General features: G+C 39.3%; 1 protein-coding gene across 1 annotated transcript in view; it reads left to right on the plus strand.

The window, feature by feature from the left end:
- Positions 1–2,190: 2,190 nt before the first annotated feature.
- Positions 2,191–26,167, plus strand: part of BANK1 (B cell scaffold protein with ankyrin repeats 1) — a 149,585-nt gene continuing 125,608 nt past the window's right edge. Inside the window, exons 1-2 of the mRNA XM_087723905.1 lie at positions 2,191–2,233; positions 17,559–17,957. Of these exons, the coding sequence (XP_087580031.1) occupies positions 2,191–2,233; positions 17,559–17,957 (442 nt within the window). The remainder of the gene's footprint in view (positions 2,234–17,558; positions 17,958–26,167) is intronic.

Consider the following 26,167-nt stretch of genomic DNA (forward strand, 5'->3'; position numbering starts at 1 on the left):
ATTTCTGAATATGAAGATATTCCCACCGATATCAGATGACATGCCGGATAGCTGTATGCAGCCTGAAATATTGTATTTATCTACATTACTAACTACAATTTACTACACAAGTTTGATGTTTCTGTATATTATCAGTCTTGAGGCAATGAATAGCTATTTTCATTAGATGGCTGAGTTTCAAATAATGATTGCCATTATTGCCTACACATGCATACATCCTACTCACCAACACCTATTAATGATCAATTCTATAAAATTGATCTTGTTCTCTCTTTAGTCTAGTAGTTTGAGCTATCATTAAAACACTGTGGGACAGTTGCTTTAAGGACTACATTTCTGAAGGGATATACATTATTCATTAGCCCATATAGCTACGCTTAGAATTAATGAAGCCAAATCACTCGCATAATATCTGATTGCTCAGAATACAATATGGATTGTAATAGAAGGTCAAGAGAATTGTACTGCAAAGCTCAGGAGAAGCTTAAAGAGCTTCAAAAGAAATAATAGGAAAGGTCCTTAAATTCAGATACAAGCCAATAGTCCCAGGAAGTTATCTCAGAGACTCAGAGTTATCTCAGAGATCAGAGGTGGTATTCAGCAGGTTTTGACCAGTTCTGGAGAGCCGGTAGCGGAAATTTTGAGAAGTTCAGAGAACTTGCAAATACCACCTCTGACTGGCCCTGCCCCCATCTATTTTCTGCCTCCTGAGTCCCAGCTGATTGGGAGAAAATGGGGATTTTGCAGTAACCTTCCCCTGCCATGCCCACAGAACCAGCAGCAAAAAAAAAAAAATTGAATCCCACCACTGCTATAGATTATGTTTGACCATCAAGAATAATAGAAAGAGAACTCTGATTTCAGGTTATTTATTAAATATATTTTATTTATTTTATTAAATATATTTATATGCCGCAATCCCGAAGGACTCCGGGCGGCTTACAAAAAATAAGAGAAAAAAAAACCACATAACGAGAAAAGAAACAGTTTAAAAACAGCAACACCCTCATACATTCATTCTAATCGGGGCTGGACCTCAACAGTGAGGTCAACAGCCCCAGGCCTGCCAGAACAGCCAAGTTTTTACAGCTTCCTTGAAGGCCATGAGAGTGGGTATGGTCTGGATCTCCGGGGGTAGCTGGTTCCAGATAGTCGGAGCAGCCACAGAGAAGGTTCTCCTCCAAGGGCCTGCCAGCTGACACTGTCTGGCTGACAGCATCTGAAGGAGGCCCAATCTGTAGGATCTTACTGGCTGCTGGGAGGTATGTGGCAGCAGGCGGTCTCGAAGGTACTCTGGCCCTAAGCCATGTAGGGCTTTAAAGGTGATAACCAACAGCTTGAATTGAGTCCGGAAACCAATTGGTAGCCAGTGCAGCTCACGGAGGACAGGTGTAACATGGGTGTACCTCGGCACACCCAATATCGCTCGCGCGGCCGCATTCTGAACTAACTGCAGTCTCCGAAAGTTTTTCAAGGGTAGCCCCATGTAGAGCATGTTGCAATAATCCAGCCTCAAGGTGACAAGGGCGTGAGTGACCGTTTGAAGTGCCTCCAATCCAAATAGGGCCGCAATTGGTGCACCAGACGAACTTGGGCAAAGGCCCCCATGGTCACAGCCATGTTTCGTGTTCCTCTCTGTAGGTAGCAATGGAAGCATCTGAAGCCAGTGCTTTTGACTGTCAGAATTCCAATAGAGAAAAATGTTGAAGAGAAAGTGAACAGCCCAAGTTATTAGTGAGTTTCTATGTAGTATTGCCATGTTGATGGGATTGAAGCAGCTTGACTGATGGAGTCTTTGTATAGGAAAATAGTACAATCTGAGAAAAATTTGGAAGATTGCAGAGCAGAGGTGGGTTCCTACTGGTTGAGACCGGTTTGGTCGCGTAGGTAGTAACTCGGCCGCCCACGCACCTGAACTGGTTCTATTGTTGGCGGTGCCATCTTTATTTTTGCTTCTGTGCATGCACAGAACATTCTCCATTGCAGAAATGTAATCCCCCCCCCTTTTCTTATGTTCTGTGCATGCAGGTGGTATGCCCTGGTACAGGAATACCTGTACCTGCTGGGATCACTGGGTACCGTTCCAGTACAGTGCTCTGGATGGCCCACCCGCCCACCTGATCTCTTTCCCTGTATTTGAGCTCTTTGAGGCGTTCCACACATCTGCATGGAGCATACAGCACCTGCATGATGCTCTGCCGAGCAGCTGCAGCATCGCAGTGGCATCATGGAGGTAAGGATGTATGCGTGTGTTGCACACATTTGTGCACATGCTGTGCGCGTGCACGTGGGCTACACCGGGGCCTGTTGCACAGTACCAGTTGCAACAGGATCTGGAAACCACTACTGGTGCAGATCTTTTTAGGTGTAAATGCACATTTATGTGCGCCAAACCAGCAGTAGCGCTGGTAGCAACCCACTCCTGCTGCAGAGTACAGATGAGTTTTCCTAATATGCATCTACTCTCTTAATATAGTGATATACTTTATCTCCATACCTGCTTGTACAAAAGCTGTATTGAATTGTACTTTTTTTCTCCCTTCATTAGATCGGAATTGGGAATGTATCTCAATATAACCCATCAACTCTTATGTATATATATCCTGTGTACATGCGTTTTTGTGTATGTATATGTCTGTGGGTGGTGCAGTGGTTAGAATGCAGTATTGCATGCTAACTCTGCCCAAAGCCAGGCATTTGATCATATCAATCAATCAACTAGAATAGAGCTGGAAGTGATGCTGGAAGTCTTCTAGCCCAATCCCCTCTCAAGCAGGAGACCTCACACCATTTCAGTCAAGTGACTGACCAGTCTCTTCTTAAAATTCTCCAGTGATGAACCACCCACAACTTCTAATGGCAAGCTGATCCACTGGTTAATTGACCGCACTATTAGGAAGTTGTTTGACTTCCTAATCCTAACAAATTAACTGACTAACTAATCTTGACTAGCTCAAGGTTGATTGAACCTCCTATCTTTCCGAGATGAGTAAAATGAGTACCCAGGTTATTGTTCTGTGTGTGTGTGTGTGTGCGCGCGCGCACGTGCCTTCCTGCCTGCCTGTGTCTATGTCTACGTGTGTGTAACCATCCTATACATATTCTGCAAACATCAGTACCATGCCTGTTTCAATCAGTGAGATTAACATTTCCAATTAAAAGTTTATCAAGTGTTCAGAAGGATATCTGATTGAAAATTTGAAAAGGTGTGGCCAATATGATTTCAGATGTTTGCTTTAACTGATAAGAATACAGGAAAGCTTTCTTGTTTATTTTCAAAAATTAATTATAATTTGCTATCTAAACTTTAGTAGAATGCATTAAAAAAGGTAAAAATAAAAGGAATTCAACCTAAGAGTAGAATTCATAGTGGTAAACGCAAATATATTTCTACAATATACATAATATTTCATTTGGGTGAATGGATAAATAGCCCCTTTCTTTGTATTTCTTCATTCTAGAAACTACAAGAGTTTCAATGCATAAATAATTAAGTCCAAAATAGTTCTGTAATGCAACAGGATTTTAATTAACTGTTGTAGTAGTTGCCAAGGAGCAGTTCTTGGTTGACTGAACTCTTAATGTTCTGTACTAATGGAGAAATTATGTTTTGATATTCAGATTTAATCCTTCAAATCAATCCCATGTAATAATTATGCAATAAAAATCAACTAGTGATTTTAATTTAAAAAAACAAAACAAGAAAACCAATATTATCTGTCAGAATCCAGTCGTTGAACTTTTCAGAGTATTAAAAACATTTGTCCAATTTTTTTATTAAGAAGAAATAATCACTAAAGTTGTCTAAATATGGATTGACTTTTAATGATATGCACAAACAAGAGTTTTGTCCCAGTTTTTAATGAAAAACTCCAAATTTACTAGTGATTTATGTAATTCTATTAGATTGCAACTGAAGTCTTTCAATAATTTGTAAGTAGACAATTTTATATTTTACTATTAATAAAATAATATTTCCACCATTGTAATTAATAGCATAAAGTAATTGAATTTATATTGCCACTCATCTCACCAAACCATCTTCTTTTAGAAGGAACAAATTTATTTAGTGATACCTAAAACATTGAGTGGACAAAAGTTGGTATATGTCAACTGTTATATATTTTGGCTTACTGTAAACCAACTGTGCACACAACAAAATTTGGGCATATTTGCAAGTTTTGTGTTTAGTTACTTATTTTGATTTTGAAAATACCAAACTGTCATTCTGACTTTTTCCTCTTGAATAAATGCCTAAAACCTTAAGTAGCAAAAACCTAAGCATGTTGCCCAAGCCACTGCATTCCCCTATTAGAACAAAACATGCTTTGTATTTGCAAATTAAACAAGTTATGGATGAATGGAGTTTCTGTGAAACATTTATAAATTAAAAATAGGCCAAAAGCCCCATCAATAGCAAAAATATGTGTTATTAAACATATATAGTTTTTGCTCAAGATTAAAAACAGTCAAAATCAAGCTGATATAAAACCTAAGCTGTCTGTCTTATTTGAAAGATTTTCCACCACAAAGGAAAATTCATAATTAGCCATTTCCCATGGGCTTCTTGAGTGACATACCGTAATAAAATTCATACCAGAAAGAAATAGCCAAATAAGAACCATACTTCATGTTAAAAACCTATGAAAATCAGACAAAGGTCTGCCATGGTTAGACTTCTTTTTACTAGAAAACAAATTTATATTATTCATTGACTACTTTGGCAAAATTATTTTCTAACAGTATCTTCAAAAGGAATGGCCATGTAAAAATCATATAATTTACACTTCAATATCTAGAACCATGATTGCGAACTTATGGCATGCATGCCACAGGTGGCACGCAGGGCCCTCTCTGCAGACACACGAGCCATCACCACAGCTCAACTCCACTGCGCATGCACGTGTGCCTCCCACTGGCCAGCTGATTTTCGGGTCTCTGCCATGCATGCACGGGGGGTACCTGCACGAGAGTCATGCATGCATGCACTGGCATAGGGCGCAGTGGTTTGCACGCACATATGTTGGAGTTGGGCACATGAGTGTGTGTGCACATTGCATTATAAGTGTGTGCGCGCATGCATACATGCTTTCCGCACTTGGCTAGAAGTTTTCAGAGTTACTAACATCACTACTTCATGCCCATTATTTGTGTTGCTTTTTCTAAGCCATCTTAATTCCACTGAAGTGCAGTTTCTGCTTTTGAGATTTAGGTGCCCTACTATATATATACTAAACCACTGTACTTATTTCACTTAGTAAGTGCAAGATGGAGAAGTATTTGGTGATTTCCTGTTTCTATGAAATCTATGATGTAGAGGTTTATTTGTACGTTTTTTGTTTGTTTGTTTGAGTCAGAGTTGACTGCTGGCTATTACCTAGACTAGTTCTTTCAGGTTTCATGGCAAGTTTTCAGAAGTGGTTTGTAATTCCCTACTTCCTAGGGTTGGGGCAGGGGTGGGTTGCTAATCCCATTCCAACCGATTCGGTTGGAACGGGGCCGGCAGCGTCCTCGTGCACGTGCGCAGTTCACGCATGCGTCTTAGCGCCTGCACGATGCTCCAGCTGCTCGCGGAGACTCACGCAGGCACTGTATGTGTTATCCAGCTGCTCGCGGAGAATCGCGCAGGCGCTGTATGTGCCATGCGCCTGCGTGGAAGTGCAGAAGCCTTCAAAGACCGGTAAGGAGCGCGGGCGGGCGGGTGGGCCCTTTGCCGTTCCCGGAAGTTACTTACTTCCGGGTTCGCCGACCAACCGGTTGCGGGGACCGCCGCGAACCGGTTGAAACCCACCCCTGGGTTGGGGCAGTATGACTGGCACAAGGTGGCTCAACCGGCTTTGTATTTAAGGCACAGTTTTTCAGTTTCAAATTCAAAGCCTTAACCACCACACCACACTAGAAGAGGTCCATAATCATTGTTTATTGGTGACAGCACTAATATCTCAGAATAATCTGAGAGAAATCAAATTGGCTCCATTTTTTTTTAAATTAAGCTATTCAAGAGGATTTGCGGCAACTGATAGAATGCACAATATCGTTAATTATTTTATATTTAGTGACTTATTTCAGTTGTAATTTTAGCCTTACCAAGGATATCTTAATTTTCAGTTTTTTTTCTGCTATTAACTTTCAAGAAGCTGCAATCTACCTAGTCAAGACTTCCATACTTTTAGCTCAGCCTGGGATGCAGATTTAAAATTCCTTTTAGATAGACTAAAAACAAAAACAAAAATCCTACATCAGCTATTTGTAGTCCAACATGAAATTATATCTTACATCAGAATAGAGTAAGTTCAGAATCTCTGACTAGCTCAAGGACGTTTAGTAAGTTTTCCAGCGAAGAAGAATAATCAGCCAAAATAAAATAATTGACTATATCCCACTAAAGGTACAGTATGTAGACAATCGATTGAATTATATTTTAGCCTCCCATCAAAAAAATTATTTCAGGAAAACAAGAATTAAATAATTGAAACAAAACAATCTTCTCTAACTGGCATCTCTCTAGAGATTCCTCAGCCAACATAACAATGAATGTGAATCCACATATTGGAGGCTATCAAGGTTAAGAAAGTTAGATCTATAGTGTTAGTAATTAGGTTAAACATGAACCTAACTGATCAGATGTAAGTGAAGGTACTCATTAAGGGCAGAGGTGGGTTGCTCCCAGTTCTGCCTGATTCCTCTGAACCAGTAGTAGCAGTGGCAGTAGGCTCCTCCCACCCACCCAGATGCTTCTGAGCATGCGCAGAAGCATCACACAAGAGAGAAGAGTGCACAAGCGAATTGGTAGTAAAACTAGTACAAACCCACCATTGATTAAGGGTCTTTCCTACGATCAGATATTTTGTTGTCATCCATTAAGTTCCAAAAGAAAGGGGTTAAATTAACTGTGTTTAAATCAATGTTTGAAAGTCTTCTATAACAATGTGAACTGGATGTCTGGAAATTTCCCTCACTCTCATCACTGAAGTCCTAATTATGGTCCTTTCCTCCCACAACCTGAAATACAGAATACACCTTAAAATGGCTTCAGGTTGTGCTCGGGAAAAAATTGCAGGTAATAGTTAAAATATAATTGTATTCTATCTATGAAGTGAACCTATATGAGTTTGTAATTGAAATTATAATTCTTATGTACATTGATAGGAAGGTTTCTGCATATGTGGAAAATCACTTTTACTATAAGCAGAATATGCTTCTTCTTTTTTATGTGGTTTGATCTTCCTGAAAGTAAATTAAACTAAAGGGGAAGGTTACTGCAAAATCCCCATTTCCTCCCAATCAGGTGGGACTCGGGAGGTAGAGAATAGATGGGTAGAGAGTCAGTCAGAGGTGGCATTTACCAGTTCTATAGAACTGGTCAGAACCTGCTGAATACCACCTGTGGTGCGTTGCTTTCTCTATGATGGAACTTTCATACATAGAAATGACTGCATGTTCTCTATGCAGGCATTCAAATAAATACATGCAGTCTCGAACTGTAAAGGGACCTTCAGAAACATTTCCCCCCCATCCTCAGTTGTTTGCACACATTCAGCATGCATTCAGGTAGGTTAACCTAAAAAAACCCTCTCTGCAGCTAAAAATTATAATACGGAAAAGTGTGTCAGTACTTTGAATTTCTTTTAAAACTTTGACAGGGAATGTGAAGATTTGTATAGAAAAAAGAGCAATGCCTGTACAGGTTGTATATAAGTCTCATATATATATATTATATATCTATTATATATATATATCAGGGGTGGGTTTCTCGCCCCGTTCCAACCGGATCGGTTGGAACGAGGCCGGCGGCGTCCTCACGCACGCACGCGGCGCGCGTGTGCACGCACGCGGCGCGCGCATGCGTATTAGCGTCTGCGCGATGCTCCAGCTGCTCCTGGAGGATCGCGCAGGCGTTCTGCGCATGCGTGGAAAGCTCGAAATTCAAAAAAACCGGGTAAGGAGCGGGCGCGGGTGTGCGGGCGCGCGCGGGCGCGGGGGGGGCTTCGCCGTTCCCGGAAGTTACTTACTTCCGGGTTCGGCGACCAACCGGATCGCAGGGACCGGTGCGAACCGGTTGAAACCCAGCCCTGATATATATATATATATATATATATATATATATATATATATATATATATATATATATATATATATATATATATATATATATATATATATATATATATATATATATATATATATATATATATATATATATATATATATATATATATATATATATATGTCTGTGTGTGTGTGTGTGTGTGTATGTATATATATATACATATACATATACATATACATACAGAGAGAGAGAGAGAGAGAGAGAGAGAGAGAGAGAGAGAGAGAGAGAGGGAGGGAGGGAGGGAGAGAGAGAGAAAGTTATTTAGAATACAGCACAGGTTCGATTCCCAGTAAGGGTATGGCTAGCTGATGAGAGCTAAATAGCTTGAAATAGATCTATACTAGTCTCCCTTTATTTATTTATCAGCACAAATACAACATATACATACATACATACATACATATATATCTATCATTTTATGCAGTGGTGGGATTCAGCCAGTTCGCACCACTCCAGGAGAACCAGTTCTTAACTTTCTGAGCAGTTTGGTGAACTGGTTGTTGGAAGGAATCATTAGGGCAGAGAACCGGTTGTTAAATTATTTTAATCCCACCACTGGTGCTATTGCTATTGGTATTAACAAGACATGATCCTTCAGAGCCAGCTATAACCCCTATATAACCCTTACATGACTCCATAGGAATCTGACAATAGCCAACAGAATACATGTTCTTGCATAGGAACAGGAAATTTAAGTGCAAAGCCCAAGTAAGGCATAAAACTCCCTCACTCTCAACACTATTTTGTCAGCTGCACAGGAACCATTTGTTTGATGGTTCTGTTCATCATTAAACCTTCTTTCCAATCAGCTTCCATGTTTCCAGTGTCTTTCTCCCAGCAGAACTGAACCAGATGGATATTTCTTCCCACACTTCCAAACTCATAAAGTTGGCGTGTAGTCAGGTCTATATCAGAGCTCTATATCAGTTGCAATGAGATTCCAGGAACAAGCCAAGCATTGCACCAATGGCAGCACAGTCTGAATCTTCATGTACAATAGAGCGATGTTGTTGACATTTCTAAAATAGGCATTTGCTGCTTGTAATTGCACTTGTGTGACCATGAATCACACCCAATGCAGCAGAGAAACCAATCTTCTTCCTAATCAGCCTTTTTCCCAATCAAAACCTGAATTTATCCAGAATGTAATCCTATGCATCACTACACCACAATCTGTAAGAAGGACTATTCATATTTATTAATGAATGTTTGGCTGGGCTAGGACAAAGGATTTTAGTAATGCTTTCAATTAATGGGAAGTTATTTGGGATTGAAGACATATACTTCAAGGAAATTTGCCACTAAAGGGAATAAGGGTGATAAAAGTTTGCTTATTAAAAGCCAGGATTTATTCCTTTACTAGCAATGTGCTGAAGAAGCCTCCTTTTCTGGGTCAATGTTTTTCTAGAGGAAATTTCTTACTTTGATGTTATAAAGACATCAGTAACTAAGCGGTGGATGGCCATAACTGCAAAGTTGCCTTAGGATTCAATGATGCCTTTGGCTTCATTTCAAAAAGTAAGAAAGAAATCTATTCATATGTTTGGCAAGAATGATCAGTGCTTTCCCCAATATCCTGCCAAGCAAGAAAGAAGAGGGGGAAAACAGATGGGCAATGCAAACACTGAGAGCAAAAGAAGGAGAAAAAGAAGGCAGAGGATTTAAAAAGGAAATGGCATCTACATCAAAATGCCCAATTCAAAGCAACCAATACTAGGAGGGGAAAAATTATCGTTATCACAGTCAGATCTCCATATTTGTTTAAACGCTAGCTTTCAGACCAATTCTGAGACCTTTTGGCTATGAAACAGTGGTGGGTTCTGGACCCTGTTCCAACCAGTACGGTTGGAACGGGCCCGGCGGCATCCACATGGACACTCGCGGCTCGCGCATGCGTCGTACCTACTAGCGACACCTCCACAAACCTCCGTGGCGCTCCAGCTGCTCGGCGGAGCATCACACAGGCACTGTAGGCTTTAAAGGACAAGTAAGGAGCTCGGGCAGGCAGGTGGGCCTTCCAGAGCACCATACCGGAACGGTACTAGTGCTCTGGGTAGGCTCCGGTACGCCCATACCAGGGTGTACCGTCTGCAACCCACCACTGCTATGGAATATGTTTGATGATGTTTGAGTTTCCATTGGAATCTTATTCATATGTCCACTCTGTCTTTGAAATACATTGTTCAGTTTGTTTGCGAATTATTGATAATTTATTTCATTCTGTGGTTGTTTAACTTCCCAGCTACGCTAAACCTGGAGAATGATTATTAATCAGAAAAAAAGGGAAATATTCCAAACTTCGCATAGACCTTTAAAACAGAGGGGTGGGATCACATACTTTGCATTTTGGAACTTTGAAGTTTCATCCCAGTAATAACATTAACTGCATTATGTGCAGCAAAACTAGGAATTCTTCTCCTTCTAAAGTATCAACTAATGTAAATGATTACCCTCTTCCTCCTTTTTTCACATTGTGTATTATAAATGTATTATAAATCATGTATTATAGACCTAAGGTATTATTTAAGGAGAAAAGTGACTGGTCCCTCTGTATTCCATCCCAGTTTCTGTTTCCCCTTCCAATTAAATAAATCAACTAAATATTACTGTATGAATGTTCCTGTTAGACTCTGGGTCTTGTTTCCTTATTTTTCAGGTTGAAACTAAGCTAACTTTTACTTCAAAGTAGCCCAATGCCCACATCCTAAACAATAGCTTTCCACATCAAAAAGTTCCTACATTGTATTGTGAGACAGGCTACAATTGTCTAACTTTTCATATTGTGATCCTAACAATATATATTATTGGGTTTCCAAATGCTACCAACGAACTATGGATTCATTTTTTGAACTGTGATAATATTATGTTTCTTCAATTTAATAGTGCCAGTCCTCTCATTCAGATCAACAAACGATACTACAACCACAATATGGTTTATGTGTATAGAATTTTTGGCTACCCAGAACTATGAAGTATGTGGCACATACCTTCTGAAAATAAAATAAGAAGTAAATTTGTTTCAGCATGTGTTCTTTTTTTCACCCATTAAGCCTCTTAGAAATGAATTGGTAGTCAATAAATTCTGGGAAACAGTGCAATGAGACAGTCGTCCATAGCAAATATATTTGGTCCACAGCTAGTAATACTTCTCTGGATTGGTTACTCTGAGGTAAATGCTAACAGAGTGATATAAATATTAGATGGAGTCTTCCTTATGAAAAGAACATGTTTCAGTAGCCAATTATGAATATCTAGAATGAAGGAGATGGGCTAAAACTTGAAACTAAAAGAAATATGATGACAAAATACCTGTTTAGATTTCCAAGGTCAGTTGAATAGGATGCTAAAATGAGGATTGAAGTTGCTGATGATCTGCTTAAACTTTTATGAATTAGAATAGAAGATGAAATGAAATGGATTCAAAGCAATATAGACAGTTTGACATCAATACAAGGCAAAGGTTCTAGAGAAGATTATAAAGAGTTTCTTGTGTAAGCACTTTGAAACAATTGAGTAATTATGAGTAATCAGCATGGATTTCTCAAGAAAAAAGTGTACGACTGCGATTCAATTTCTCTTTTCATCCTTCAGGCAACTTTCATCATACATTGATTTATGTAGATTTCTTGATTTCAGCAAAGTATCCCTTGACATTTGATTAACAGGCTGGTAGAATGAGAGTTCAATAGCATGACAATTAAGTGGATTCAACAAGTGCTCATCTATTAATCTTCATCAAGTAGGGTGTCACAAAGCTTAGTGCTGGATCCCCAATTATTAAATATTTTTATTAATTACTCAATGAAGCAATGGAAGAAATGCTTACTGAATTCACAGATGATGTGAATTCTAACTAATATCCTAATATCCTAACCACAATTTTTCCAATGGATTTCTGTAAGAAGCTATGAACAACAAAAGTGAACCAAATATTGTGTCCCTAGATCTTGGCTTCTTGATGAGGGGTCCAAGATTTTTCTTAAGCCAAGTAAGTGCCTCCATTCTAGAATGCAGAAATAATGTTCAAAATTATTTTGATAGCTAGAAAAAATAAAAGTGAAATGTAACAGTGAACACTGCAAAGTTCTTTTCTTAGGACAGCAACCAAAAGGAGAGGTATAAAATGATGTATGATTGGCTTGAAATAATAATTAAAATAGTTTGAGGCTGCTGCAAAAGTGGCAAATTTAAGTTTCAGCAATAAAGGTATATTTTCAAATTCATAACAGTAATAGTTATAGCTTTTATTTCGCACTGGTCAGATCCCATCTTGAGTGTCCTATTCTGTCTTGAGTCCTATTCTGGGCACTACATCTTAATTAGGATGCCAACAAACTGGGGAAGGATAACAAGTATAATAAGGATTAGAATTTAAGTCCTATGTTGAGAGATTGAAGTACCTAAGAGTATTTTCAAGAGAAGAGAAGTTATGATAGCACTGTTTATGTATGAAAGGATACCACACAGGTTCTTCATCCTTCCAAACAGCAGGATGTAGAACAATAGATTTACATTGTAAGAAGGCAAGTCGCAGTTGAATTTTATTAATAATATTCTAAAAGGAAGAGCATGACCCAAGGAAGTAAGGGACTTCCTTTTAGTGGATGTGTTCAGAAATGGACTCAACAACTCTCTGATAGGGTTGCTTTCATTGAGGGCTTTGCATAGAGTGGGCTGTAAAGCACTGTGAAATGGTATATTAGTGCTATTGCTATTGTGCAGGGAATTGAATTTGTAGCCTAAGTATATCATTTGAATTCCATATTTCTATGACCAATAAAACAAAGACAAATAAAACAACAAAGTGATTGAAGTCCTTCAAATCTCAATATATTTGAATTTCAGTTGTCAGTGAAACTCATTGCAATCCATGCTTACGTTTCAACTTATTCTGTATCTCCACACCTTGTTGCTGATTTGTACAAATCTTAATTCAAAGAGAGTTCCAATTTCTCATTTGGATAATGATTAGGCTGGAGAGCATTTTTGTTGTTGTTGTTGTTAGTTGTGAAGTCATGTCCGACCCATCGCGACCCCATGGACAATGTTTCTCCAAGCCTTCCTGTCCTCTACCATCCTCTGGAGTCCATTTAAGCTCACGCCGACTGCTTCAGTGACTCCATCCAGTCACCTGATTCTCTGTCGTCCTTTCTCCTTTTGTCCTCAATTGTTCCCAGCATTAGGCTCTTCTCCAGGGAGTCCTTCCTTCTCATTAAGTGGCCAAAGTATTTAAGTTTCATCTTCATTTAATACAAATCATAATTCAAGCAGAAGTTCAGTTTCTCATTTGGATAATGATTAGGCTGGAGAACATTTAGTAAAGATCTGGTTCGGAAAATTGTATTATGGAAAATTAAATATCAGGAAAGGTATGCAGAGTAATTCCTATGAGGCACCATGGGAAAATATTTACAGGATACATGTGCTTGGGTTCTTACACAATATATTGATTTTCCACGATCAAAAGGTCCCACACTGATAAAGAAATGGGCAGAAACAAATAAATAGAAATGAGAAGTTGACTAGAAAGTGAATAAGTAGGATTGCTTATTATTGCTTTTTAATGGCTTGGAATAATTTTAACAAAATCATTTTCTTAGGGCTATTTCTCTTAGGGAGAAAATGAAATGTATTGATTTATTTATTCGTTCATTTATATCTCAACTTTATTATTTTTACAAATAATTCAAGGCAGCTAACATATAAAACATTCTTGATTTCCTATTTGTCCACAACAACCCTGTAAGGCAGTAGTGGAATTCAATTTTTTTTTACTGCCAGGTCTGTGGGCATGGCTTTGTGGGCGTGGCAGGGAAAGGATACTGCAAAATCCCCATTCCTTCCCCACTCTCAAAATTTCTGCTACCGGTTCTCCAGAACCTGTCTCAGAACTGGCTGAATACCACCTCTGCTGTGAGGTGTGTTAGGCTAAGAGAGAGAGAAATCATTTATCATTGAGTTCTGAGCAGTCAAGATGGAGTACAAGTCATCAAATTAAACTACATACTACAGTCAGTATTCATTACATGTATGAAACATGTATATGGTAAGCAGTCTTACCCAAACACATAACAGTAAAATTTTACGGTTAAAACAAAGATGTATTTCATGCCACCTTTTAAAAAAAATCTAAAAACATCTCTGTGGGCTGATTTCTTTCCAATCTCCAACTGACAGAGTATGTGACAATTCTGCTTGGAAAAATGCTTCTTGTAGAAATAAACCTGAGCTGTCAGGCTACCAGTATAGATTGTTATATAAAATGGTGTCTTGTCATTTTGTTGATGATCAGCGCACCTTGTGCCATTAACAGGATCTTATTCTCGGTGGTAGGCATATCACAGGTAGAATTACACTTCATTTATCTTTCTATTTTATCTATACCCAAAATAAACACTAACGCAACACATAACTTGTCTGCAAATTATTGTCCAATGTAGATGAATCTGTAAAGTAGATCTAACGAATGAGTGCAAACTATCCTATGATGGCTGGAACAAGAAGTCAAGATTAATTCTTAGTCAAGTGATATTAGCACAGGTCGTCCTCGATTTACCACCACAGTTGAGCCCAAAATTTCTGTTGCTAAGCAAGACAGTTGTTCCCTGAGTTTTGCCACATTTTACACTCTTTCTTGCCACCCGTTGTTAAATGAATCGTTGCACTTTTTAAGTTAATACCACAATTGTTAAGTGAATCTGGATTCCTCATTGACTGTGCTTGTTAGAAGGTTGCAAGAGGTGATACATGACCCCAGGACACTGCAGACATAAGTACATGCCAGTTGCCAAGGGTCTGAATTTTGATCATGTGACCACAGGGATGCTGCAACAGTTGTAAGTGTGAAAACTAATCACATGTTACTCTGTTCAATGCTGCTGTAACTCTGATCAGTTACTAAACAAATGGCTATAAGTTGAGTACCACCAGCATTTAGCTTCCATTAATTGAGAAATCCTCTTTCAAATAGCTCTAGTTGTAGCATCTGACTGGTTCTCTTTCCACTTATGACTGTATGAATGTAACTTTGTTGCTTCTGACCTTACGATTTACATTGATTGTTTCCTAGTATGATTTGATTGCTTATTTGTACCCTTTGACAATCAAGTGTTGTACCTTACGATTCGGGACAAACAGGGTTGGGTTCCGGCTTCTTCTACTGCTGGTTTGCTCAGGGATGTGCTTCGCACATGCTTGATGCACGCTACGTGTGCATGCACTGTAGTAAAAAAAATGCTTCTGCCCATGCGCAGAAGCAAAAATCAAGATGGCAGCATCTACAGCGCCGCCGATAGACCCGGTTTGGGGACGTGGCTGGCTGAGTTACTACCTACTCAGCTGAACTGGTCCAAACCAGTAAGAACCCACCTCTGGTGATGAACATATCTTTTCTTTTATGGACACTGAGAGCATATGCACCAAAGACAAATTCCTTGTTTGTCCAATCACACTTGGCCAATAAAGAATTCTTTTCTATTCTTTCTGCTTTCATGCATAGGTTGTCTGATCAGGAGGAAATAAAGTTTGTAGACATTAAGTCAACCTACAGTATGTTGTTAGTGACAAAAAAGACGTGAAATAGCCGTTAGCAATAGCCGTTAAACTTATATACCGCTTCATAGGGCTTTCAGCCCTCTCTAAGCGGTTTACAGAGTCAGCATATCACCCCCACAGTCTGGGTCCTCATTTCACCCATCTCGGAAGGATGGAAGGTTGAGTCAACCTTGAGCCGGTGAGATTAGAACCGCTGAACTGCAGATAACAGTCAGCTGAAGTGGCCTGCAGTACTGCACCCTAACCACTGCGCCACCTTGGTAGTGCAGGTATTGTGATTCCCCAAAGCACCTATTGTCCTGAAGGCAGGACAAGAAGTAGCAGATGGAAACTTATCAAAGAGAGATACACCTTAGAATTAAGGAGAAATTTCTGATCAATGACAACAATTCATCAGTGGAATGGCTTGGTTCCAGGAATTGTGATGCTCCATCACTGGATGTTTTAAAGAAGAGATTAGACAGCCATTTGTTTGGAATTGTATATAGGATCTTTTCTTTGTATTCTGTTTATATAACTGCCCATCTTCCATACAACTCTGGGCAGCTTATCGTGCATCTGTTATCTGGAAGGGCCTTATCAACCATAGCATTTTCCAGATAACATGCAATTATGATTCTCAGAAATGTATGCCAGCAGCTTGGATTTCCTGATCTAGCATTAATGACACAGCAATGAGAATGAAAGCTGTAGTTCCTTTATTTTGCCAACCAAATTATTATTAATCACAGTTTGGGCTTCCCCAAAATATATATTTGTGTGGCAAGCCCTTGAAATCATCATGGTAGCAATAGATGGAAAGGGAAGTTTTCAATCCCCTCATTTACTCCTATGAGTCAATCCAATCCAATAATGTTTAACATTTGAGCCAAACATTTCCCTTGATATGGGTGGTTGTCTCCCTCCCTGCCCAAAAATCTTTATCTCAGTGGTCTCCAACCTTGGCAACTTTAAGACTTGTGGACTTCAACTCCTAGAGTTCCTCAGCCAGCTTTGGGAGTTGAAGTCCACAGGTCTTAAAGTTGCCAAGGTTGGAGACCACTGCTTTATCTCACCAGAATTATAAATCTAAAGGTGCTCCAGCTTTGTTGGGACAATGTCTGTTTTAGCTAGTTTGCTTTAGAATTTAATGAATCAACTTATAATAAATATTTGCCTATATTACTGAATTTTGCCTGTAGTGTCCTCCTTAGAAGCCTCTTTTCAATGAGAAGGTCTATTGTCAAAAGAGCAAGAAATTTCATCAAAGCAAACCTCCAATTTCTCTGAATGGGTGATGTACTACAGATCTCTGCTATGTTTTATCCCTGTACTGAAACTGCTTCTAGTCTAGTGGTTTGTATTTATGGCAAACCTTCTCAGTGCATACTGAAGTGGTCCTCCAAAGCCACATTATATTGCCAATTCACCGATCTACGTGCAAAGAAATGGTGGGCAAACTGTTCACTATGGTGAAACAAAGTTTTGGTGTCATGTTATACATTTAGACAGTAGCCTGATCTGCAGCATTATGCTCTAGAGATCTGCCAGTCAGACTATAATACTGAGACCAAGAAATATTGCCCACAAGCATCAAAGATTGTAAGTACCAAGTACCCCACAGAGTCTTAATCCAGATGATGATGCTGAAATCATGAGAGATCTTCTTAGGTTTTAACAATGTAATGGTAAAACATGAAATTTCAATCTTTTTTGTTTGCTTCCTGGGAGCTGGGAAAGTATGCCAACCTCTTAAATGTGTCTAGATACATTCAAGTCCCAAATTCTTCCTTATAACTACACACAGGAATTTAGATATTGAACCCCTTCAGAATATTAGCTTCTGATATTATTATTATACAGTAATGCAAAGTGACAATTGTTCTGAAATGTTTTCTTTTCTCTATTCCCTCAGAAAATACAGAAGGCATCCTTGTTATCTATGAAGAAGCTGCTGAGGAATGGGCTCTGTATTTAAAATCAATTTTCAAGCACATTGTATTAGAAGACAGGATCTTACTTTACGACTTAGAAGCTGCATTGATTCACCATTCAGAAGTGCCACTTCTTTGCTCTTACAAATGCAAACTGTTGATAATATCAAACGGTCTTTTAAAGGGCCTGGATGTGAAAAAAAGATATTTTCTGAACAAGATTCTTCAACCACCTGAAAGGGTGGCCATTTTGCTTTGTGGGGTAGAAGATTCAGCCCTTATCTATCAGACACTGAATATAGACAAATGCTACCAATTGATGACTACGGATCAAGGGCCGGAAGATTATCTTGCTGTTATATGTGATATTATTCAACAAGGTACTATCCTCCCTCCCTTATTTTCTCTGCTTCTAATTTATATATATATTAAGGGAAAATATGCAAGCTTGGAGATTGTGTTACTATGTTTTATGTTTAAACATTTCCTCAAATAACTTATGTCAGAGTTCCAAGTAATAGACCCATACCAAGCAAAACTCAAAGAATAGCTTTATTGGATATATCATATTGTCATAAATCTGGTGAAAAATGACTCTGAATTAGGTGGTTTTCACCTATTTAAAAGTAAAAGGTTTTCTCTCAACCCCAAACAATCAGTCACATGGTCCAATCAAGGCACTGTCTGGTAGCCTGGTGACATCACTCCTCCTTCCTCTGGCCTGGTGTGAGAACATCCTTGGTTTTCAAGAGAAAGTATTTTATTTTGACTACACAATCCCAGCCTACTCTAATCCCCCTCTCCTTATCCTTCAGCTCTAGTGTGGCAACACTGAAGCTCCGTTGGCTTCAGCCAGGCCAGCTTCAGGGTTGACATCTTAATTATGATGAAAAATTCTTTGCCACTATGGGCACTATAATATGTGAAATATTAAGTATGTACAACCTGATAGAAATATGGAAGCCCCCACCAGCTATATTGGAGAATGCTGCAGTGAAGCAGTGGAGAAGAATGAAAATAAGCTAGGTGCCTCTTTCATTTCATATTTCGGTAAAACAGTTTTGAGAAAAGCACTTCGCTAGAGCTTTTGCTGAAGCAAAGCACACACACCCGAATCTTCGCGCAAGGTCATAAATATCTGTAAAGCCAAGAAAGAATGTTATCGAAGCAATCATAATTCAAAAAATCGATACAAAGTCATTATCTACTGGACTCCAATAACAAAGGGGTAGAAATGGCAAATTCACTGAAAAATCGTGGCTTAATATATGTAATAACTGAACATCATGAATGCATGGATTATCCCAAAACCAGAGGAAGCAGTTCAGGATCCAAGTTGCACACATGGTCCCCTTATTTAATCTTATTTTGTTTTAAAAGCCGCTTTGGATCAGGCTGTTCAAACTGATGACATGTAAGAAACAGACTAGGTATTTAAACTAGGTGCTAGTTTATATGTAATATATTTATGTTATATTAAGATATTAAACTAAAATAAAAAATACAATGGCCATAGCGTTCAATATCAACATGATTCTGGACCAACTTTAATGATCAAATGTTCATTTTGATGCCACGAGAATTTGTTGAAATATAGTGTGACATTGTTTAAAACATTGACATTTTTGTGGGATTGTGGAATGATTCTTTATCCTTTTGCAGCTGCACCATTATGCGTCATTGTGCATAATGCTACCTGAAAAAATAATTGAACCATTTATCTATTTTCAGAGGTAATTTCACTTTCCACCCAAGCACACATAACTCTGGGTTGCTTAAGGAGGGTTAAAAATAATCAGTATAATTCAGCAAGATTAATAAAAATAGCGCTACTGATCAGAGGTGGTATTCAGCAGGTTCTGACCAGTTCTGGAGAACTGATAGCAGAAATTTTGAGTAGTTCAGAGAACCGGTAAATATCACCTCTGACTGGCCTGGCCTCCATCTATTCTCTGCCTCCAGAGTCCCAGCTGATTAGGAGGGAATGGGAATCTTACAGTAACATTTCCCTGGAGTGGGGAGGCAATAGAGATTTTACAGTATCCTTCCCCTGCCATGCCCACCCAGCCACACCCACCAAGCCAAGCCACATTCACAAAACCAGCAGTAAAAAAATTTGAATCCCACCACTGCTACTAGAGTAGGGAGGATAATACAAAAACCAGACAAAAACAATATCAATGATGGGTTCATACAATGTCCTGTTCATTCCTATGGGTAGAAACATTAATGAATTAAAGAAATATTTTAACCAGACCCCAAGTTCTGTCCAAACTCTTAACAAAATTATCCTACTTGTGATGAAACAATATGACTTATCAATTTATTCCATCAACTCAGAGACTTCAGGCATGAGTTAGTGTACACTGTAAGAGCAGTGAAATATTAATTTTCCCTTCTTATGACTTTATTCTGATAGATAGATAGATAGATAGATAGATAGATAGATAGATAGATAGATAGATAGATAGATGGATGGATGGATGGATGGATGGATGGATGGATGGATGGATGGATGGATGGATGGATGGATGGATGGATGGATAGATGGATAGATAGATAGATAGATAGATAGATAATTATTACTAAACCATTTAATTAAAAATTGTAAGAAAAAATCTGTTTCATAAGAGCTGATGAATATTTGCAAAATGAAACAGACATTTTCTGTAAAGAATCTGTAGTTAATCCATACACCTTAATTTTTATATTTTTAATTTTTTTGTGTATAAACACACACACACACACACATACACAAAATATAAATGAATGAGTTATTTGAAGGAGATTCGTGATCTACAAATATGAAAGATATATATCATAGTTCTGAATCACCCATCTCCTCTCAAACCATTGATTGATTGAATGAATGATTGAATGATTGAATGATTGAATGATTGAATGATTGAATGATTGAATGATTGAATGATTGAATGATTGAATGATTGAATGATTGAATGATTGAATGATTGAATGATTGAATGATTGAATGATTGAATGATTGAATGATTGAATGATTGAATGATTGAATGATTGAATGATTGAATGATTGAATGATTGAATGATTGAATGATTGAATGATTGAATGATTGAATGATTGAATGATTGAATGATTGAATGATTGAATGAATGATTCATTCAATTTTTATCTCAAGTGTCTCTTGAAGATATTGTTCAGCAAGATTTAAAGTCATTACTTATTCTGCTTCTTGACTATAAAAAGCTTGTTGGAAAATGTTTTGAATATCAAAGAACCCTTAAGTCATTAAATAACAATTCATAATACATAGACAAGAAGGCTATACCAATTGTTCTGGAATAATACTAGATTTCTTTCAATGAAATGCATGCACAAGAATCCATTGCTTTATAAAAAAATCCAGAAAAACTCTGCATGGACCTCAAGTTTATAGAATACATAAGAGATCATATCCTATCCTGTGTTTGATCCAGCCAGAAGTATTTTGCAATTAGTCATAATTGCATTAGACTTTCAACCTTTAAATACTTGGGATACGAGCACTGAAGAATGCTCATTGTAGTTGTACCTTGTATCAAGGTTCAAACTAGAATAAACGCAAACTTCATAATTTTGAGTTATAGCTATTACAATAGGAGTGACCAAAGACCTATTTCACTAAATAAATCACCTGCACAGCTTTGGAAGGAAGCTTTGCTATTTTAGAAGTTATTTTTTTAAAGTTTTCCACCACCAAAAGCAAAGAAAAGTAGTCATGTTTCTATGTTTTTTTCTAAAACCTCTTCTGGAATAGGAATTTGGAATTGGAATAGGCTTTGGTGTAATACTGCATACACACAACAGCCTCTTGTGAACAGATCATACTCACACATTAATCTCTGAATGAGTTTTGAAGAGTGCTTTAAAAAAATATCCATCAAAGCAAAGCTTGTCCTTTAAAGCTTTGTGAAGTCCTATAAAGCAGTGGTCTCCAACCTTGGCAACTTTAAGACCTGTGGACTTCAACTCCCAGAGTTCCTCAGCCAGCTGGCTGAGGAACTCTGGGAGTTGAAGTCCACAAGTCTTAAAGTTGCCAAGGTTGGAGACCACTGCTATAAAGTATATGTCTATTGAAAAAACAGTTAATATATTATTGTACGTAATAAAATTTTGAAGGCCCCAAAGAATGCAGGCAGAGTGGCCTATAAAGTTCTAAGGCAGCGTCAAGGTGGTTTGAGTTTCATGAACTCATAAAATAAGGTAAGTAATTTACATTCAAACCACAAGTGGAGCAAGATATTGGATGAGATTGCTAGACAAAGCATGCTAGACAAATGGAATTTGATTGTTGTTGTGAAAGCAAGCCATAATCTTACCAGGTTGTATGAATCAGTGCATATATTACACCATGTCGTGGGAACACATGGGATGTCATTTATTAAACCAGATTTAAGATTTAGTTTGTGGAATGAACCCATCGATAAAGCTCACCGTGTGACATGATGTTCATGTAGATAGTGTGTCTCTGTTCCTGCATTAATGCAGCTAATAACATGGAGCAAAACAAGATAATAATATGTATTCTAGTTGCATCCTGGAATTAAATCTGAATGAGAGCATGAGACTGAATAGGACTGGTTCCATTCCGTGATCATTATGCTTACAAAACTGAATGGCAGTTCTTGAAAAGAGATGGTTCATGCCCACTTGAATGAAAATAGAAAACTATATGATGAGGAACCCTTGAAGTCAAGTAGAAACCTTATTAAATCTGGAAATGTTGGGGTTGGAAAGGCATGCTCCTTATCTGAGTTTGAGAGCTAATGTGATACAGTGATAAAAATGTTGGATTTGTATCAGGGAAGCCAGATTCAAAAAACTCAGTTGATTATACAGCTCACTAGGTAATTTTGGCCCAGTAATTGCCTTTCAATCCAACTGGCTTCAGAAGCTGCTGTGCAGATATAATTAGGAGATACATCCAAGTATGCTGCATCAAGATGTCAAGGGCAAAATTGGGCAACAAACAAAAAAGCTCTCTTTTTAATGGCTCAGTTTACAAAAGATGGCCAATCCAACTACCCCCTCCAATAGATTAATCTTTCAGTTTCACTGTGCCTGAAACAGGATGGTTGAGCTGATCACTTGTTGGCCATTTTAGGTCTCAGCCATTTTTCAAGAAAAATGAAAAAACCGTTCACAATGAATAAAATAAGTAGTTTGCATCAAAGTTATATTCTATATCCACTACACATATATAGTAAATTCAGCAATTTAGAAACAGAGTGAGCTCCTTCCTTTACAAAGATCTGGTTACAGAGCTTGATGTAGGAATAGAACTATTTTGTATCTCATAGGGGCATAAATATATAGATTTTTATTTTTTTAAATAGAATTCACCTGTTTTCCTAAAGATACATTTGTTTAGAGATGTTCCTCAAAACTAGGGAGGAATCTCACATGAGGCAAGAGGCTTTTGAGTCATTCAAGACAAGGGTGGGTTCCGGCAGGCACTATTATGGGTTCACTCATGTATGCGCCACACTTGATGCATGGTGCAAGCGCATTCGCAGTGCAATAAAAATTGTTTTGCGCATGCGCAAAAGTGAAAAACAAAATGGTGGTGCCATAGGAGCTGCTTGGATAATCAGTTTGGGGGTGTGGTAGCCAGTCCCAGTGACCCAGGCCACCAAACCACTACTGGTTCATCCGAACCAGTCTGAACTGGTAGGAACCCACCCATGTTGGATATTCAAGATATCCAACATGATCAGTGTGGACTTTGTGTAGGCCTTGACTCCCCTTGATATAAATCAATCAGCAGCAGCCACATCTTCTATATCACCCTGTCAGAGATAAGCTAGGATGGAGGTCTAGAAACTTCATAAACTTTTCTATTTTGTCACCTTCTTTAACCACTTCCATTTATACTTTCTAAAAGTAAGTTTGATAGAAGAAAAAATATATGATACAATTCCCAACAAACTATGCATTCTGACACTTATTTAAATTATGATGTACCAGAAGTATCCAAAGATCTCTCTTATACAAAAGGCTTTTCTAAATTTATAGAAGTCAGCCTCGTTGACTTCCTGTTTTCATAATTCAGTTCCAAGGCAAAAGATCCTGAACAATATCATTCACGGTTGTGTGCTGGTAGGTTTTGTTTTCCCAGATCAGAAGGCATACAAAACTGGACAGGTACCAAATTGAGATGCAGCAATTGAGGTGATAAAATGGGATTAAATAGTACCCACCTTTGGTACAGAAATCCATCGGTAGTTTTAGATGCTGTACATCCGTCTACCTACCCCATATGTGTGTTTTTGTGGGTGGAAAAAAGTAGAGAAGGGAGCATAGATGACACCTTTAGCTTCTAGAGGGAAGAGGCAGGCTATAAATAGAACATATACAAGGCACTAAAATTAAAATGTAAAAAGGGTATGGCAGAAAACAATCATAATAGCGGCATTCTCTGCCCTCCTGAAGTCCACCTGAAATTAAATAAATAAATAAACTGAAAACCACCACTAAAAGAAACACTCTGAAAATTAGAAGCATCTTTCCCAGGGGAAGATCATTTCTAGGCTGCTTTTGACACATTATTATCTATCTGGGACAAACTAAAGGCAAAAAAGACAGTGAATAGAAATGCTGATCAGGCAGCGTTCAAAGAGAAAAAGAATGCATGTCGGAAGAAAAGCATTCTAACTAGAAACTTTTGGGTGAGCCTGACAATAGCATCTTCTTCTTAGAAGCTCAGAACTAATCACTGGTTCCTCCTGGCAAGCTTGTATTTCAAAGCACTGAACCATTTGGAAGGAATAATACTAAATCAAAGGCAGATTGTGTGGTTGAACGATCGATCGATGAATCAATCATGTGCTGTCAAGCTGTTTTTATTCCTAGCAACCAGTAGAGCTGAGGTGGCGCAATGGTTAGGGTGCAGTACTGCAGGCCAGTTCAGCTGACTGTTATCTGCAGTTCAGCGGTTCTAATCTCACCGGCTCAAGGTTGACTCAGCCTTCCATCCTTCTGGAAGACCTGGAGCGCTGCTGGAGGGCCAGTAAATCCGAGTCAGACCGAGCACTCCTGAAAACCTGCATTGGAGCATATCTATGGGCAATACGGACAGCTAAGAACAATCACATTGCCGCTCTGATAGCGTCCGCTGAATCTCGCCCTGCCGCCTTGTTTAGGGTGACCCGCTCCCTCCTAAATATGAGGGTTGCGGATAACCCTTTACAAGGTAGAGCAGAGGAATATGTCCAGTTCCTCACGGACAAAGTTGCTCGGCTTCGGATGGACCTGGACTCCAATTGCGCAGAGCCAGCCGGGGTACCGGGGGAAGGTCTTGAACACCACCTCTGGACTGACTTTCAACCTGATGAAGTGGACAAGGCCATGGGAATGGTGAGTGCTGCCACGTGTGTACTGGACCCGTGCCCCTCCTGGCTGGTCGCGAACAGCAAGGAGGTGACGCGGAGCTTGGTCCAGGCGATGGTGGATGCTTCTCTTTGGGAGGGCTTCTTCCCACCGGCATTGAAGATAGTGGTGGTGAGACCCCTCCTGAAGAAACCATCGTTGGACCCAGCTAGTTTGAACAACTACCGTCCAGTCTCCAACCTTCCCTTCATTGGGAAGGTTGTTGAGAAAGTGGTAGCCTCTCAACTCTGACGATCCTTGGATGAAGCCGATTATCTGGACGCCTTTCAGTCTGGATTCAGGCCTGGCTACAGCACGGAAACCGCTTTGGTCGCACTGACCGATGATCTCTGGAGAGCCAGGGATGGGGGTTATTCCTCCATCCTAGTGCTCCTTGACCTCTCAGCGGCCTTCGATACCATCGACCATGGTATCCTTCTGCGACGGTTATGAGAGGTGGGAGTGGGCGGCACCGTTTTCCGGTGGTTCTCCTCCTACCTCTTGGACAGGTCGCAGTCGGTGTTGGTTGGGGGAGAGAGGTCGACCCCTAGGCCCCTGAAATATGGGGTTCCTCAGGGTTCGGTCCTATCCCCCCTTCTGTTTAATATCTACATGAAGCCACTGGGTGAGATCATTCGACGGCACGGGATCAAATACCATCAATATGCGGACGATACTCAGCTGTATCTGTCCGCCCCGTGCCAACTCAGTGAGGCGGTTGACATGATGTGCCAGTGCCTGGAGGCTGTCAGGGTCTGGATGGGGGTTAACAAGCTTGTACTCAATCCAGACAAGACCGAGTGGCTGTTGTGTTTTCCTCCCAAGAATTTCGCTATTATTCCACCACTCAGGCTGCGGGGTGAAAATTTACGCCCCTCAGACAGGGCGTGCAACTTGGGAGTCCTCCTGGATCCACAGCTGACTTTAGAACATCACCTGTCGGCTGTGACCAGGGGGACATTTGCCCAGGTTCGCCTGGTGCACCAGTTGCACCCCTACCTGAACCAGGAGGCACTCGCAACAGTCACTCACGCCCTCGTGACCTCAAGACTGGACTACTGCAATGCGCTCTACATGCCTTTATCTTTTAAGAAGCATCTTTTTCCCTAACGATCTGAAGGCCATCGTTTACTTTGCCACAATTATGCTTCCAAGTTTGCAAAGGGAGGTCTGGTTCGTAATCTTCCTGCTCCAGGTGTGGATAAA

This window comes from Thamnophis sirtalis, unplaced genomic scaffold, assembly GCF_051295495.1.
Source record: "Thamnophis sirtalis isolate CommonGarterSnake01/CBP01778 unplaced genomic scaffold, rThaSir2_p1.2 scaffold_10, whole genome shotgun sequence".
Classification (NCBI taxonomy): Eukaryota; Metazoa; Chordata; class Lepidosauria; order Squamata; family Natricidae; genus Thamnophis; species Thamnophis sirtalis.